We start from the raw sequence: 17,632 nt of genomic DNA on the forward strand, positions 1-17,632 counted from the left end.
ATTATATAAAAAATCAGGTCATATGATAAAATTATTTTAACTGTTATTTCTTTCGAAATAGCATCACTCTTACTATCTGGTGGTCGAATAGCACATTCTAGATTCAAAATACCTATTCAGATTGATGACTACTCCACATGTGAAATTAAAAATGATACTCAACTTGCAAAATTAATTGAATCGATAAGTTTGATAGTTTGGGGTGAAGCTCCGATGAATCATAGAAATTATTTTGAAGTATCTGACAAATTTTTGAAAGATATTCTACCAACAAGAGATTCAGATATATCAAAAAACCCATTCGGTGGAAAAATTATGTTGCTTGAAGGAGATTTTAGACAAATACTCTCAGTTGTTGTTAGAGAAGATAGAACAGATATAGTGAATGCATCAATAAGTCGATCATATTTATAGAATTATTGTATAATTTTTTATTTGAAAAAAATATACGATTATTGGGTGATGACATGGATGAAGAATCTAGAATATTATTGATAAATTTTAGCAAATGAATTTTGGATATTGATGATGGAAAAATGCCATCTATTAAATTGCGGGATGATGAAGAAGAAGCAGATTGGATAAAAATTTTAGATGATCTACTTATTAAAACAGATAAAGATCATATTCAATATATTACCTTTGTAATTCATTCGAATTTTGAAGAAAACTTTGCAGCTCCTGTATATTTGAAAGAAGGAGCTATTATTATACCTACGAATGAGATAGCCGATGACATAAATATGCACATATTTTCTCTACTTTTTGATGAAAAAAAATTATATTTAAGTTCTAATACAATATATCGAACATCAATGGGTGCTGCGGTTGAGGATGTTCTTTATCCTCTTGAATTCTTCAATTCTTTGAAATTCAATGGTATTCCATTTCATGAATTGAAGTTAAAAAGGGGTGCACCAATAATATTGTTGCAGAATATAAATCAAAGTACGGGCCTCTGTAACGGTACCAAATTAATAACAATGAATTTAACTACAAAAGTTATATAAGCAGAGATTATTACAGATAGTAACATTGGTGCTAGGGTTTATATCCCTCACATTATAATGGAGGTGAAGAAAACAAAATGGCCGTTTATTTTCAAAAGAAGATAGTTTTCAGTAAAAGTTTGCTATGCCATGACAATTAATAAAAGTCAGGATCAAATACTGAATAAAGTTGGATTATATTTGCCTAGCCCAATATTTAGTCATGGTCAGCTTCATGTTGCACTTTTACGTGTTACTTCTCATTGAGGCCACAAGATTTTAATAAAAAATGAGCATGCAGGATACAAAGATTATACAAAAAATATTATTTATAAAGAAATTTTTTTGGATTTAACTTCAGGTATATTTATGTCATTGGATAATATAGTATACGATTGATAATTACCTATACACAATATTACTCGATTACTTTTATAAAATTTTATACACTTATTTATCAACATTTGATTTGTTTAAGTAGGTTGAGCAGATATGGAATATAATGTGCTATCGAATTTATAGTTAGAAAGAAAAAAATTAGAAAATTAAAAGTTAGAATTATAAGAATTTAGGATTCAATAAATCGTAATGTCGATAATTAGCTACTGAGTGTTGATTGTATCTTCATTGATTAAAATGTTATAATGTATCTTTTTTCTATTATTTTTTATGTATACAAATTTTATATACTTAATTCTTATAAATTGATTTCGTACAGGAGAATACCATTCAAGTATCAATTCGTAGTGAAGATGCAGTTCAATTTAGGGCTATTCTTCTTGAAGGAAATATTTACTTTTTCGAGAGATTCAACGTCGCACTGAATAAAAATAATTTACATTAACAAATGAACAGTTGTGCAGCCAGTTAGTGTTGCTGATGTTCTTATACCTCTTCATAAATTTAGTTTTATCAAATGTGATGAATTACCAGCAAGAAATTATAATGATCTTCACTTGATCGATATATATATGAATTATTTGCTATGACTTATAATTTTATGAGAAAAATTCCTCTAATATTTTGAGCTCCTTTTTTTTCAGATGTTATCGGTCATACAATGGCTATTGGAGCTCTTGAGCAGACATATGTCTAACAGAAATTAGTTTATAAGAGAAATATAGACATTGAAAATTTGAGGTAACATTTATCGATTCAATTTATGTTCTAATTATCATATAAAATTTTATCGTTGCAATATGTATAGATATTTGCAGGATGCAAAAACTATCCATTACTTTTTGGGCTAAATTTGCTAAGGAGATTGATCAAAATGTCATTCGAGAATAAGAAAGAGAAGGATCGGTTGTTTATATTTTCACTGGAATGACTGTAAGAACATATAAAAATATTTTTTTTATCTTCAAATATATCTATTATAATTCAATTAATGATTTCAATAGCACTTCATCTGATTCGTATTTGTAGAAAAAATCTGTCTATCATCATGTTCTGCATCCAGATTTTAGACAACTATAGAAATACATGAGATAAGAGAATATCTAAGCAGGTTAGAGTGATGTATCTTTTTATGCTGCATTCAATTCAAAAAATATAAAAAATTTGTTATGATTTGGATATAATTATCAAATTTTATATAGGATAAAAATTTTAATTTCATCAATTGAATTTTTGGTATAAGAGCACCATACTATTATCCATCCACATGATGAGAGTATTATTAATAGAAAAACAATAGACGAATTGCTGAAGTTGGATCGATAAGAGTCGCAGATATAATATAGACCGATAAAAAGGATGATATTGCACTCATACTCAAAACTTAAATTATTCTTCTTAAATATTTTAGGAAATGAAATTCACATACAAGGCAAATATAAAAGAGATTGACACATCATATGGATGGTGGTACAAAGCATGTTATAGTTGTAGGGCTATAGTAAAAGTTTATGGTGATAATTTTTAGTGTAACCAGTGCGGAAAGAATGATCAACCTCCGGTACCATGGTATAATCATTATAACTTTAGATTTTCTTTGGGTTCCGTATAAACAGATAAATTTTTATATGTAGAAAATAACTTCTATAATTTTGATATTTATAGTTACAAATTAAATACTATTGCCGAAGATGCTACTAGCATAACAAAATTTATTGTTTTTGGAAAGTTAGCTCAACAACTAATCAGAGTCCCAATGATTAATCTTGCGACCGATGCAAGATCAAATAGATTTGCTCTTCCGACTATCATAAAAAAAATTCTAAATTGCACCTACATTTTTTAGATTATACTTGGTCCACAAATTTTTGATGATGATGCTTATAACTTCAAGATAACCAGTTTTTTTCAAGAAGCTCAATCTCAGTAGGATGATGTACAAAGTAGTTTTGCATCTGGATCTTCATTTGTGGTATACATTCCAGAAGAGTCTATCTTTTCAACTCTCAAAAAAGAAATCTATCAAGAACTTTTTCAAGAAATAAGTCTCGTGAAGCGATCATCGAGCGCAATACGGTAACGTAATTTTTGTTATGCATCTTTTTTTTTTATGAAAAATTTATATTAATAACGTTGCATCATATGTACAGAAAAACACTAATGACGTCACCATAAAAAAAATATATAGTCAAGGTATTTTAAATCCATTCGTTATATATTTACTTTTTTTATTTATTTTCATTTACATTGTACTGTTGAATTTTTATATTTCAAAAATATTTCAAAAATTTTTTTTATACTTTCTTTTTAGTTCGGATGAAGGATCTATTGTTGACAAAGATTGATGAAGTATTTTCTGATTCTTGATCTGCGTTAGTTTGATCAATCCATGAACGATAATGTCTAATGACATATGCTTAATGTATAAAACTATTTATTATGATATAGTTGGGTACTATTTATTTTGTATTGGATAACAATATATTTTAAAAAATAAGAAATAAAACCGTAATAAATTTTTGGATAAAAATATATATTTTAAATCAAAATTAATTAATTATTTTAAATTATCATTATGCCTTTTTTTTTTATCAAGTTTTTTTGGCCCACTCTATAGCGCAGGTTACTTACTAGTGATAATATTAAAGTTAGTCCCCTTAAAAATGTTGAAGCTGAGACAAAAATAAAAAGGAGAGAACTCTCATCTCAGGAAGAGCTGAACTAAACCGGCTAAGTTAGTATTGTTTGCCTTAATAGTTAAGCTACCCGGACTGCAGTTAAGTAGTCACAAGGAAGAAATTTATAGCTTTTTAAGCCAAAAGAACCTGGCCAGGCTTGTGCAAAAATGGCCCAGCCAACCCTAAGCAACTAAAAGAATGATTCGATCGAGAAGAATGAAGATAATTTTTTCAACCTACTCAATTCAAATATTTTTAAATAAAATTTAAAAAATAAAAAAGTTGGCTGACGTAGGGTGATCCCTTTCCTCTCATTAATGAATCATAAAATTGAGTTATAAAATATTTATTCATATTAGTGAGGTCTGCTCTTATGCAATTTGGATAGAATTTTTTTTTAATTAAAAATATTATAATTTTTTTAAAAATATATATTATTAGTAAAAATAATAATTAAAAAAAATTAAAATCTTATCCAATTGTATATCAACTTTGTTATCAGTCTTTTTGCCTAATTCTTCCCAAATAGAAGATATACCTGATCAAAACCTTCTTTTTAAAAAAAATTACTTTAATAGACCCATTTCCATTTCAAGACCTAGATTGCAAAATTTAGCCTTGATTTGCTTAAAAATAAATAATCAACTAAAAGAATGATTCGATTGAGAAGAATGAGGAAAAATTTTTCAACTTATTCAATTCGAATCTCTTAAAATAAAATATAGAAAATAAGAAAATTGACTAACATAGGGTTTAGATTTCTAAACTTTTATTAATGAATCATACAACTGAGTTACAAAATACTTATTTTTATTAGTAAGGTATGCTTTGGGTGGGATTCTTTTTCTAATTAAAAATATTATAAGTTTTTCAAAATATATATTATTAATAAAATAATAATTAAAAAATCTAAAACTTTATCCAATTTTTATAACAACTTTGTTTTCAAACTTTTTATCCAATTCTTCCCAAATTTAAAGATATAACTGATCAAAATTTTTTTTGAAAAAGAAATACTTTAATGGACCCATTTCCCATTTCAAGACCTAGATTGCTTGAAAAGTTACATGATTTCAACAAGCATTTTTTCAATGGGATGTTGTACGAGCTAATTATATGCTCCAGAAATTTGTTTTGTAATTTGGCTTTCTGATGTGCAAATTTTTCTATTGGACCCTATCTAGTCCTTGTTGACCAAATTAATTCACATTGAATCTGACAATCTCTCTAAATCAAAATACTAACCATAAATAGATAAAAAAATATAATAAATTATTGCTAAATTAAAATTATATCAAGATATTTCTTTCTCTTTCTCTCATAATCGATTGAGAGAATAAATACAATAAAACTAAAATTATCAAAAACATATTGCCAATAAATAGAGACGATACCATAATAAAAAATAAGTGAATAAATAAATCAAAAATATTTAAATTAATGAAAAAAATATTTGTTAGAAATAAATAAGATAATTTTTAATTAAATATTTATTAAAATATGTAGATATCTAAGATAGATATTTTTCAGAATGCACGTGCTCTCGGTATAAAAAGAAAGAGAGTTATCACAGTATGAAAGATCTTTGCCTCTGACAGTAATTGGTGATGAATTTGAATTTATGATCAAATGAAATCTCATATTTTCATCAAATAATCCTTTCTATGTCCCCCCTCTTTTTTTTTAAAAAAAAAAAATCCTTTCTCAACTCTTAAGCAAAAAAGAATAAAAAAAAAAAGAAAAGAAAATACTTTCTCTTAAGCTATATATATATATACATACATACATACGTACATACATATATATATATATATATATATATATATACATACATACATACATACATACATACATACATACATATATATATATATATATATATATATATATATATATATATATTGATAAGAAAGAGTGAAGAAGCTTACAATCTCATAAAAACAATTCCTCGAGCATCCAGTCTAATTAAAAAGACAATATTAGTAGGAAAAATATCATTTTAAACTACTTTATGGCACTTTATATTTTGCATAATTTGCTAAGAAGTCAAACAATTTGGTTTTCTTTCTGGATAATATGGTGACCGAGAAAGTAGGCATTATAGCATAAAGGAACCTATTGTTTCAAACGGGCTTTGAGTCTCTTCCCAAGATGATTTTGTCACTTTGAAAATTTATCACAGCAATTTTCAAACCATACCCAGCCACCAGTAACTCTGCACCAGGAAGGTAGGAATTGCTACAATTAGAAGGACTTGCCCATCTTTGTTTCTGATAAGTCATGCATACTTATCTCTTTCTCTATTTAAGAGGTATTTTGTTCGCAATCAAAATGAGAATGAAAATCAAAATGACTTAGAATCAGAATCGAAATAGTCAAATTTCTCAAAACATTTGGTTCGTGATCAGAATTGAAATCAAAATTAAAATTAAAATAAAAATTTAAATTCATAAAAAAAATAGGAATTGAGTTCTATATAGATTGAGCCATTCTCATTCCATCTTGAAATCAGAATCAAAATGAGACTCCATCCAATCAAATAGTTAGAATAAAATTTATTCATTTCAATTTCAATTTCAAACTCCCAGTCCTCCAATCAAACATCCTCTTATATTTATTCTCGCTGCTGTATGTTCTTTTTTTATGCTTCTCAATGCTGTCTGTTTCTCGTCTCTATTTTCCCAGTAATCCATGTGCTCTCGTAGTTTATCCCACCCAAAAAAAAAACGCACTAACGAATCTAAGCGGGGTCCAAGTATGAGCCTAACCCATCCCGGCTTGACTAAAATTGTCCGAAAGCCTGAGCAGGTCCGGACCTGTGCCTGACCAGTTGCGTTAATGGGTCTAGCGGTCTCGCTCCTGATCCCATTAAATTGAACCACCATCACCGTTCATCTGGTATGCCGCTGTGATCCCCACCAGTCACATTCTCGTGTTCCATTAAGTGAATGGACGGTCCGATTGGGGGGCGTTGCACGCAGTCCGAGGCTACAAACGCGGCGAGAGTTCATTTAAAGAAGCGGAGTTACGAATATTCCGGTTCTTGCGTCTCTTCGCCTCGCGTCGGCTATGGCGTATCGGAGGAAGCACGGCACGCCCAGGGCCACCACCTTCGAGGAGTTCCGATCTACGCCGGCGCCGGAGGACTCGTCGCCGTCTTCGCCGTCGTCGCTAGCCACCCAGGCCATCCGCGCCTCCGCCGCCCACCGCGATTCCTCCCTCTCCTCCGCTTATGGCGAATCCGCCTTCTCCTCCGCCTACCGGGAATCCAATCGTCCCAATCCCCCCCAGGTTCGTCCCATTCGATCTATTCTCTTGATCGTCTTTTGGTTCTGGAGATTTGATTTCGATCGGATCCTAGCCTCCTTGTATAAAGTGATGGGAATCAGAGGTTTCGTTCACGTGTAGATGATTGGAATCCCAGTTTATGGTGAGAGATTTGAGGAATTCGTGGTGGATATGATTGGAAGTGGTGCTTTTTTTCCCTTTGGTCCGATTTAGTGAGCTGGTTTTTGTTGTTGCTGTGGAAGAGGAACTTTTGGTAAATTGAGTTGCCATCGGTCGAGATGCATCTTGATTTTGAGAAAGAATAAAGGCAACTGATGAAGGAACGGCTGGAAGAAGGAGGCTGATGGCTATTTTGGTTTCATAAGTTAATTTTAAAAACAAAAAGATTCGAAAAACAGAGATGCTTGTTTTGGATAGTATTGATTCGTGATATTGAAAGTTTGCGATAGTTTAGTATCTTTACAATAAATTATTTTGACTAACATAGGGAAAATAACAAGGATTGGAAATTGTGGAGATTGACTATATGTAGTTGTGTCGATGTTGAAATGTTTCTGCTGTTGTCTCTTTGCTGTCTAGATGAAATATGCTGTTTTGGCTGTATGCATCCAACTGCTTAGGGAATTAGTCAATAACTCTGATATTTATTGCTTGACCTTTTGCACATCTGGTCTTTAGTTTCATTTAGATTAATTGTCTTCTACAGACAAAATGATTATGACAAAAGATTCCCTAACATAAACTTTGAGCTTACAGCCCTGCAAATCCTGTGAGATTGGATTTTGACTTCCTATTTAGTTGACAGAGGTCATTTTTAGTGGATTTGAATAGGTTATGGGATAGTTAGGTGATGAGAATTTTTAGTGTTCTTGTCATTAAGGTAATGGATACTAGATGTTAAAATTGATGGCAATAGAATCATCGATTTGGAACCGGTGGAGAAATGTTCAGTTTGTGAAGTGCGAACCAGTTTCGGTGAGAACTTTAAGTTTTTTCATGTGATCTCCCTGTATCCACAATTACCTCGGTTTTCTTAATCAGCTGATGGTCATATATTCTTGATATGCACAACTATACTTTAAGTTGACATTTGAGTATGAAATGCAAAATATTGCACCTTAGAATTATTTATTTATATTTGTGTCAAAAATTACGCACATGGACGTAGGGTCATGCATCAAAATTCATGGTGTTGGGACTACTCAGTTTCTGGTTGAGATGAGTTGACACCATAATTCTCCTCAGTATGTGCATTCAAGGACGGTCACATTTTTCCTTGAAAAAATTCAAGGATGGTCACATCTTCATTGTTTGATTCCTTTATGATTCATGAATGATTTAGGAAGATATGCATGACCACAGTCATTTTGATAGTTCATTATATATCTATGCAAGGACAATGATGATTGAAGATTCATTTTGTTGTGGCATAAATCAGCTTCTGTTTTTGGTGGACTCAAGCCATCATAGCTGTGTCTTGTGTAATTTCTGTATCATGTGGTCCTATGTGAGAAAATTGTCATGTTAGACACTTAGACTAACATACAGATAATCTAATAAACGGTATGGTAAGTTGTCTCAGGTGCAATAGTTTGGAATTCAATTTAGTGCTAGTGGCATGAAAATGAGGGCCAAGTGAACCTTCACAAGATTGTCTAAGTTTCTTAAATCTATGATGCAAACAATGATATTTAAATAAGAGATGTGAGTTATTGGTGCTTTATGATTAATGGATGTTAGTAAGCTTAAATGTGATATTATTGAACAATGCCAGCATTTTTATGGACAGGTTTGTTGGAAAATAAAGAGTTTGGGAGCACATGGAAGGGCATAGTGAAAATGAGTGTTTACAGATGGACCCTGGTAAAACTAAGAGGGTCAAAGTTTAGTACATCAAATGAGTCTTTGGAATTTTCCTATCAAATGATAAGGTAATGAACAAAAGACTAAAATAATATATTTATGAATAAATAAGTTAGATGATGTAATGTAGGTAAAAGTGGCTCAGATTAGTATCAAAGTACTAGAAGTATGTTTATGAGTTGTTGGATGGAAGTTGTGATAAAGGGTTTGGAAAGTGTTCATATTTTAGATGGGAACTTGGATTAAGACAGTTATGGTTAAAATGGAAGGAGAAAAAAAGGTAAGTTTACTAGTAGATGCCTTTATTTTCTTTTGTGCAATTCTTGGGAAGTAATAGAGTAATTTGGTATGTTTGTAAAGTTTCCATTGTAATGGAAGAACATTTGTTTGTACTTTGTAGCAAAGGCAAAAAAGTGAAAAAGTTATTTGGTTGAATTCTAAGTATAAAGTAAGAATGCAAATGAGAATGTTTAGGTCACTTGACCTATTGAATTTTGAAACTCTTCAATGAAATTTAACTGGAAGCAAGCCTGATCTGAACTATGGTTAAAAGCAGAGAAGGAAAGCAGGGTGTATGTGTGTGTGTGTGAGTGAGTGAGAGAGAGAGAGAGAGAGAGAGAGAGACTTGAGGAAATGACCGGAAGATTGAGATTTATTTATGGGGTTATGTACATTTGCATATTGGTATGGGTGCAGTTTAGTTGTCCTCACTCAAACAGGATATAATGGAAAGGAAATTTGAGGAGAAAGAATACTTAACACCATTTCCAGATGAAATTAAGAAAAAGAAGAAGAAAAAAGGGCTGGAGGAAATCCATGGATTTCATATCTGCCCCATTCTGATTCTTTTCCGACAACCGACAGTGAAGGATTGGCTTCCATCCTCTATGCTTTCTCTTCCATCCTCTTTGGCCCTTGCATCAGAGTTGCTGTCACCACTGTAGTGAAGGTGGGAGAGAGCAGGGAGGAGAGGCCAATGAAGAGGCGGGAGAAGGTGGGGGAGGGGAGGTCAAAGAGAGGTGAGATAGGGCGAAGGAATGTTGGGAGAGAAGGGGAGGGGGGCTGAAGGTGGTCCAGGAGGGTGGCAAAGAGCATGCAGGAGAGGCTGTTGAGGGAGTGCTGGTTGCAGTTGGACTTGTGGAAAGCATTGCAGCTTGTGTTGCAATATGCCTTCTGATTTATTTAGGAATTAGCATGGCTGGTGGTATACTTGAGTTGTTGGAGTTTTGTTGTAATTCATGAGTTGGTTGTGTCAGTGATAGCTGAGGAACCGTATCATTGGTTCTGCCTTCCATGATGAAGTTCATTCTGACTATAATAGAGATGCAATTGCATGGCTGCTGGCTGCTGTTAGTTGTTGCCTGCTAACTGTTGATTATTGATGAACATCCATGTGAATTTATGATCCTTGGCTGTGACCATCTTACCTTTATGCCGCATCTTGGGACTTCGTTGTGGTTTTTCACCTTTAATTTGGACTTGTTGCTGGAAGATGCTTTGAAAAAATCATCTGACTTCCTGGTTGTGGTTCAAACTTTTGCTTGCCATCAACATTTTTTTCAGTTTTGATGGGAAAGCAACTGAGTGTCATCCTTGCTTGCTTTTCTTTCCTTTCTTTTTTCTTTTTTATTTATCATTGTCATTTTCACATTCTTTGCTGCTTGGTTTTATCTCTACATGTTGATCAACTTCCTAGTGAAATTTTAATAGCAATCATAATTATGACCATGATTTGCTGAACCATCCTGAACCGGATGGTTTGGGACGTTTCGAGCCGTATCGAACGCAAACCAGAATGGTTCGGTCTTCCGAATTGGAACACCAGACGAGGGAGAGGGAAAGAGAGGGAGAGAGAGAGGAGGGGAGGAAAAGAGGGAACGACGCAGTCGAAGGGCGAACGGTGGCCCACCAAGGCCGTCGGAGGGCCACAGAGGCCTCTGTGGCTCCATGTCATTTGATAGAATGTTTAATCAAGGAAGATGGAGAGAGGAGGAGAGTGAGGATGCTGGAGGGAGGCGTAGCCAGTGGAGAGGCTGCGATGGCCACTGAATGGTGGAAAAGATGTGGGCAAAGCCATGGCCGTGGATTAGGGGCGATCGTTCTTGTTCATCGGTTTTTCCTAAAAAAAAAGATGATGAATTGTGAAGCCAGCAATGAATTTGCCGGCTTCACTTACTTCACTTAAGTGAAGCCGGCAAATCGATTGTTGGCTTCACTGTGATCGAAATTTTTTAAAAATAGTGAAGCCGGCAAACCGATTGTCGGCTTCACTGTGATTGGGATTCTTTAAAAATATCCTGTGAAATATGGATGATTGCCCCTATTTCACATCGACGGAGCCACAGGCCATGCTTTCGCAGTCTGTTGGCCACGACAGCCGACCGGAGGCCCTCCGACGGCCTCTATGCGAACTTTTCTTCTCTCCTTTTCTTTCCCTCCCCATTCTCTTTATCTCTCTTTCTCTCGGCTGTAATTTGGCAGAAGAAGCGAAGGCTTTAGTGGCCCTCCAAGCATGCCCACGGCCCACTTATGGCCACTGCCAGCATCTCCCCCGGCCCCCCTCTCCCTCCCTCCCCCTCCCTCTCCTTCCCTCCTTCCTCTTTCCCTCTTTGTCTCCTCAATTCCTTTCTTCATTTCTATGTCGGTTCGCTCCGGTCCGATCCGATACGGATTCATATCGATTCGTATCGCCGGCCAGCTAGCATGGTTCTAGTACCGGCTTCGTGGAACTTGATTATAACCATGACCAATGAGCCTTAACCAGGTCCTCTTAAACAGGTTTTTGATTCCTTTATTTGTTTATGTTTATGGTAGTCAATCAGTTTTTTTATGAACTTTTTTTAACAATATCCTTGTGGAATTTATATGTCATCTTCACCCATCTTGATCCTTCTCTCCCCCCCCCCCACCACCCTTTTTTTTAGACGAGCTTTATCTGTTTAGGAGCCTATATAGTTCCTCACACACATACTATTATCATTTACCTGGTTATCCTTTATATAAAATTAGTTCAACTCTTTGCTTTATATGTTGTATTATTGCATTTTTGGCTGAAGTGATAATCCATTTAACTTATCAGTTTTGTTGTTGTTTCATAAGATTTTCCTGTTGGTCTTAAAGAATGAATTGCACTATAATCTATAAGCTATATTGAACATCATATATTAATTGCTTTCCTCTGTCTGTCCTTTCTTCTATATCATGCGTATTACATATTGAGAGTGATCATATTGGAATATTTCTTGCTGACCTATTTTGGTTTGGCCTTATGTTCCTTGGGGGCTTAAGCGTACCTCAACCTTTTTCTTTTTCAACAATCAACGCAGAACATACTTTTGATGCATGCAATGAGCATGAGGACATTTTACTTATTTGTCAATAATCAGTTATCTATTATTCACCCAAACCTATCATTAGTATTGAAGGAACACACTCGAACTAGATTGAGTCCAGGAGATACGAGATACTGCGAGTGTTTTTCTTGTTGGGATGATGTCTATGTGATCATATGATGCTTTTGGAATCTTACATTCATTTCTTGCAAATATAAGACAAACAGAAAATTAATTGATTGGCTGCAATTTTTTTTTTAATTGTAGTATTGTTTTTGCTTTTACTTCTGTGTGAACCTGATAGCTCTACAGAACATGTTGTCTAAACTACTATGCACTTTGGTCTAAATGGTTTGGAGAGAAAGCAGTACTGCCATTAATTGCTGTATTAGAATTTTTTAAAAAAAAATGAAAGTGTTTCTTTTTCTTTTTCGTCCTAGGTTTGCCATTCTGTTTTTCTTAGCCTGATTGGTGTGTCTAGCAATGATTTGCTCCGAGTTCAAAGTGCTTGATTTGATGAAGACAATTATAGTATAAGAGGACCTCATCATCTTTTAGACTGAATATCATTCTTAGGCCTTAACGGAACATCTTCTATGTTCGGTGGATTAATTCTTATGGGACAAGTTTGTTATTGCTTATTTTTTCAGAAGATTTGTGAAAGACTGAAAAAGTAATCTTTTTTTTTTCCTGTATCTTGTTAGCTTCCTGTGAATTGTGGTAACAATAATTTATTAGGTGTATATTCAATTTTTCATTTTGTCATGTCTGTGGAATTTTTCATGCAGGATTCAAATACCTATGAATACACGTCAATGAAAAGCTTGAATGAAGCTAAGTATGGATTTTGGGGGGTTTTGGCTAGAAAAGCTAAAGCAATTCTTGAAGATGATAATGCAGCGCAGCAGTTTGATGACCATGGCAGGAACCAGCACCAGATGTTTGACTCATCAACACGTGGACAGGTGAGGCTTGGAAAGAAAATTCAAATTCTTTCAACAATAAATTCATTAGGCTGATATTGGTATAATGAAATAGTGGTCTGAAATTGGATCATCCAATTTTTTTCGTAAGAATGGTATTTAACTTGTGGGAAATCTGAGCTTGAAAATTAGTCTTTGCTTAAATTTTAACAAGTTATAGGCTTGCAGCATTCCATATTTTATATACAAAAAAATCGTTGTTTAAACTGGTTGATTATAGCTCATTTTAATCACCATTATTAGGCCAAACCTTGCATAATTGTCCTTTTTTACTTTTTCATTGTTTTGTGCCTTGTATTTATGGAGATAGGATTTGAAGTTTTTTCTTTTCTGACTTAAATATGATGATGGCAGTTCAATCGATCCTATTCTGAAGGCTACCGGAAGGCAGAAAAGCCTGCCTTTCATAAAGGATCAGATTCAATTGCTTCTTCCCTTAATCACATTGGTGGTACAATCAGACATGCACTTGAAGTAAGTTCTCTAAGAGCTCTTGAGTCTTGACGTTTGGTTTTGTCCTTGATTCCAATAGTGGTTCAAGTCCACAATGGAATGTTGTGCTCAGCTCATATTAAATGCATCCTTTCTTTGTTAGCCTGGTGATTATCAGATCGTTGGGTCACTTGTAATAGTTTTGTAACCGCATATACCTCTTTTTGTTTTCATAAACTGTTTATGTTCTGCATTCTGGAACTAGATCCCGATATTACTTTGAAATTTCTGTTTTAAGCATACATTTCTGGTTTACATTCTCAGTTTAAGTACCTCTGTGCTCCTTACCTTTGTCAGGAGGGCCTGACAATTGTGGAGAATAGAACAGCTGATATCATTCAAGAAACAAAGAAGCTGCAAATTAGGAGAAAAGCAAGTGGTTCCAGCACACAAGATCAGCCTTCAGATCTGTTGGCTCCAAATAATCTCTCTCAGATTCAAACTGACCAAGAAACACAACTGAAGGCTTCTCGCGATGTAAGGTGGCAACTGTGTATCACTGGATTACATAGGAAGCAGTTCTGCATTTGTCATTCCGGATTATTTTGTCAAATAGTGCATCATACAGAACTTATTTTCAACATTTTTATGATTTGCTCAAGTTTTCAAATTTGCAATTCCAAGCATGTGTTACATTGAAATATTCTTCAAAGCAGTAAAGCCTTTTGAAAATGGGGAAGTTTCAGGTAAAGACTGACGTGAATGCAATCAGTGCTTAAAAGTGGCATAGGTAACTATGCTTCATGAGTTAAGTTCATCTTGATGGTAGGCATATTGCTAATAGATTGTTCCCCTAAGAATCAGGAAGAATCCTCATCTCTTATGTGCTTTCAGAATGGAATTTGCTCTCATTAATCAGCATATTGTCGCAGAGTAGGTCTGTCCTTGGTTTGTCTAGCCCATCAAGGTGCAAGTATTATGCAACAGTTTCTTGCTGCTTGGTACCTGATAAAATTTTCGAATTTATTAGAATTTTATATAGCAGATTTCGCTTTGGATTTTTTTTTTTAATAAAAATTTTCCAACAATAAAAAGCTAATATCAAATATTACACCTTTGGTTTTCCTCAAAGAAGTATTACATCTTCAATATTTTGCCTTTGCAAAACAACAAACAGACTTTTGTTTATTGTTGCAGGTTGCAAATGCAATGGCTGCTAAGGCCAAACTTCTTTTGCGGGAACTAAAAACAGTCAAAGCAGATCTGGCTTTTGCGAAGCAACGGTGCTCTCAGCTTGAAGAAGAGAATAAAATCTTGAGAGAGAACCGTGAAAAGGGAACTCACCATGAAGATGATGATCTGGTATGCCTGTTCCCTTATGGCTTTTGCAAGCCAACATAACAGCTCCAGTTCAGAAATTTTTGTGTTATTTTCTTGGGTAGGCGTAATACCTGAATAGAATATATATCATTAAATTTACTATTCCACTGCATGCAGCCTGGCTGCTTTGGCTTTTAATTGTGATATCATTTACTTAATCACTTCTGAGGAAGGTGGTTACATCAAAAAATGGATATGCCATCTTAAGTTTTACAAGGGGCTGCATGGCAACACTCATGCAGTGAATTTCTAGTGTCATTTTCCTCTCCCGAAATCTTATGACTATATTTATATTTCTTTCCTGGTGCTTGTTATCGTGTGTCGACACAGATACGTCTCCAGCTAGAGACATTATTGGCTGAGAAGGCAAGGCTGGCAAATGAGAACTCGTTATATGCGCGAGAGAATCGATTCCTGAGGGAGATTGTGGAATACCATCAGCTTACCATGCAGGACGTTGTCTACTTGGATGAGGGCATCGAAGAGGTCACAGAGGTCTACCAGATCCCATCCCACTCATCAAATCGTTCTGCACCTGAACTTCTCTCCCCTGTGCTCTCTAGAACTCCCTCTCCTGCTCCTGACTCCACTATTTCATCATCTCCGAAGGCAAGCTCCACATCAAGAACCCCAATTAATCCTACATCTCCTCCTAAGGTACTTGCAAAGGCTGTGCCTACAGACACAGAGACAAGTCCATCACTGTCTCCAAAGGCTGAAGGCTGCAAGCAGCAGGAGTTTAGTCCATTGCCATCTTCAATGGTTGAATGTCCCAGGCAGCAGGAGAGGAGTCCATCACCGGCTCCAGCAGCTCGAGGTACCGGACAGCCTCCCATCCCACCCGCCTGAGATCTGAATGGACCGTTTCTAGCCTTCTCCACTTGGGTGTGCTTGCTTTGTTTGTGCATGTAGAATTTCATTCATTCTTGATCGTATTGTTTGTAATTATAAAGCATCATTTATTTGTGTCATCTTTATTTATATAATCATGATAATAATGTAGGTTTTTCTTGGGTCTTGTGTTCCATCTTCCGTGGTCCTGTAACTGCTACTCAAGCTTAGTGGTGTGATTCATAAGCTTTCAGATTCTAATTCATGTCCACATTTAGGCTACTGTTAACTATTTTCTGACTGGACCAAGGCTGCTTCAGGGAGAAAAAAAATTTGTTGCTGATCTCGCTGGTTCTTTAGTTGCTGGGATTTAGCTCCTGTAATGTTGTGTCGTTCTTTGGGCTTTTGCCCTTCTCTTTCTTTGTGAGAAAATGTACTCTTATAGGGCTCAGATGAAATCGAGTGAGGGAAAGGTTTGAGCTTTGAACCCAGGTTGCTAAGAACCTATATCCAATAACTTTACCAACTCAATTAGTATGCACTCTCCACTGAAATTTTAACCTGACCAATCTCCAAAATTTTCAATAAAAATGCAATTTGGGCTGAAGAATATTTGGTCGGGAAAATTCGAGCTCTCTCTTTTGCAAAAACATGGTTTGAGTTCGATTTGGATGGGTGGGGAAATAGAAAGCAGGATTTTTTTTTTTTTTTTTGGCTACATGAAACCTTGTACCTTACCAAACTTACTTCAGGTTAGCATGCTTGATAGAATTCCAATCAGATCTGTGATTACTGGACTTGTTTTTGGCTACATGGAACCTTGGATCTGACCAAACTTGACATGAGGTTAGCATGCTTGACAGAATTCCAAACAACTTCCCGCTCAAGGTTAGCTATTAATTGGGCCCACATCCAATCCGAACCCACATATTGGGAGCTGATTGGCTTGGGAGAATCCAGCCCAAATTTCATTACTTGGTTAAAATAGGCATATGTTGACCTGTTAATCATGATTATAATTTTATGCTAAGTATGTATGTCCAGCACTGAACAGCCCTTGAGTAAAACGTGACTTGTAAAACTCCTATGGTCATTTCGTGGTAATTAATAATATATCATAAATTATCTCAATTGAAAATTTAATCTTTGAATTTTGAATTTAAATTATTGTTGTAATCATATTTTTATTTTTCTCCTACTTTTTCTTTATTCAAATTCAAATTTTAAATTTAAATTATTACTGAAATATCGAAAATTTAATCATTGAATTTTGAATTTAAATTATTATTGTAATCATTTTTTTTATTTTTCTTTTATTTTTTTTATTCAAATTCAAATTCTGAATTTGAATTGTTGCTAAAATATCTTTCTTATTTTCAAAGAAATCTCAAGGAATTAAGTAGGATTTTTAGTCATTTTTATTGTATTTCTTTCACGATGTTAGAGCCATAACTTGA

The 17,632-nt window shown here is 34.4% G+C and overlaps 1 protein-coding gene across 1 annotated transcript; it reads left to right on the forward strand.

Annotated features, from left to right (window-relative positions):
• Positions 1–7,090: 7,090 nt before the first annotated feature.
• On the forward strand, positions 7,091–16,444 carry LOC105046024 (uncharacterized). The gene is made up of 6 exons (XM_010924501.4): positions 7,091–7,357; positions 13,338–13,514; positions 13,887–14,006; positions 14,322–14,501; positions 15,162–15,326; positions 15,675–16,444. Exons 1-6 carry the CDS (start codon positions 7,136–7,138, stop codon positions 16,191–16,193), a joined length of 1,383 nt encoding a protein of 460 aa, XP_010922803.2. The 5' UTR covers positions 7,091–7,135; the 3' UTR covers positions 16,194–16,444.
• The last annotated feature ends 1,188 nt before the right edge of the window (positions 16,445–17,632 follow it).

The sequence above is a fragment of the Elaeis guineensis genome, chromosome 5 (assembly GCF_000442705.2).
Source record: "Elaeis guineensis isolate ETL-2024a chromosome 5, EG11, whole genome shotgun sequence".
Taxonomy (NCBI): Eukaryota; Viridiplantae; Streptophyta; class Magnoliopsida; order Arecales; family Arecaceae; genus Elaeis; species Elaeis guineensis.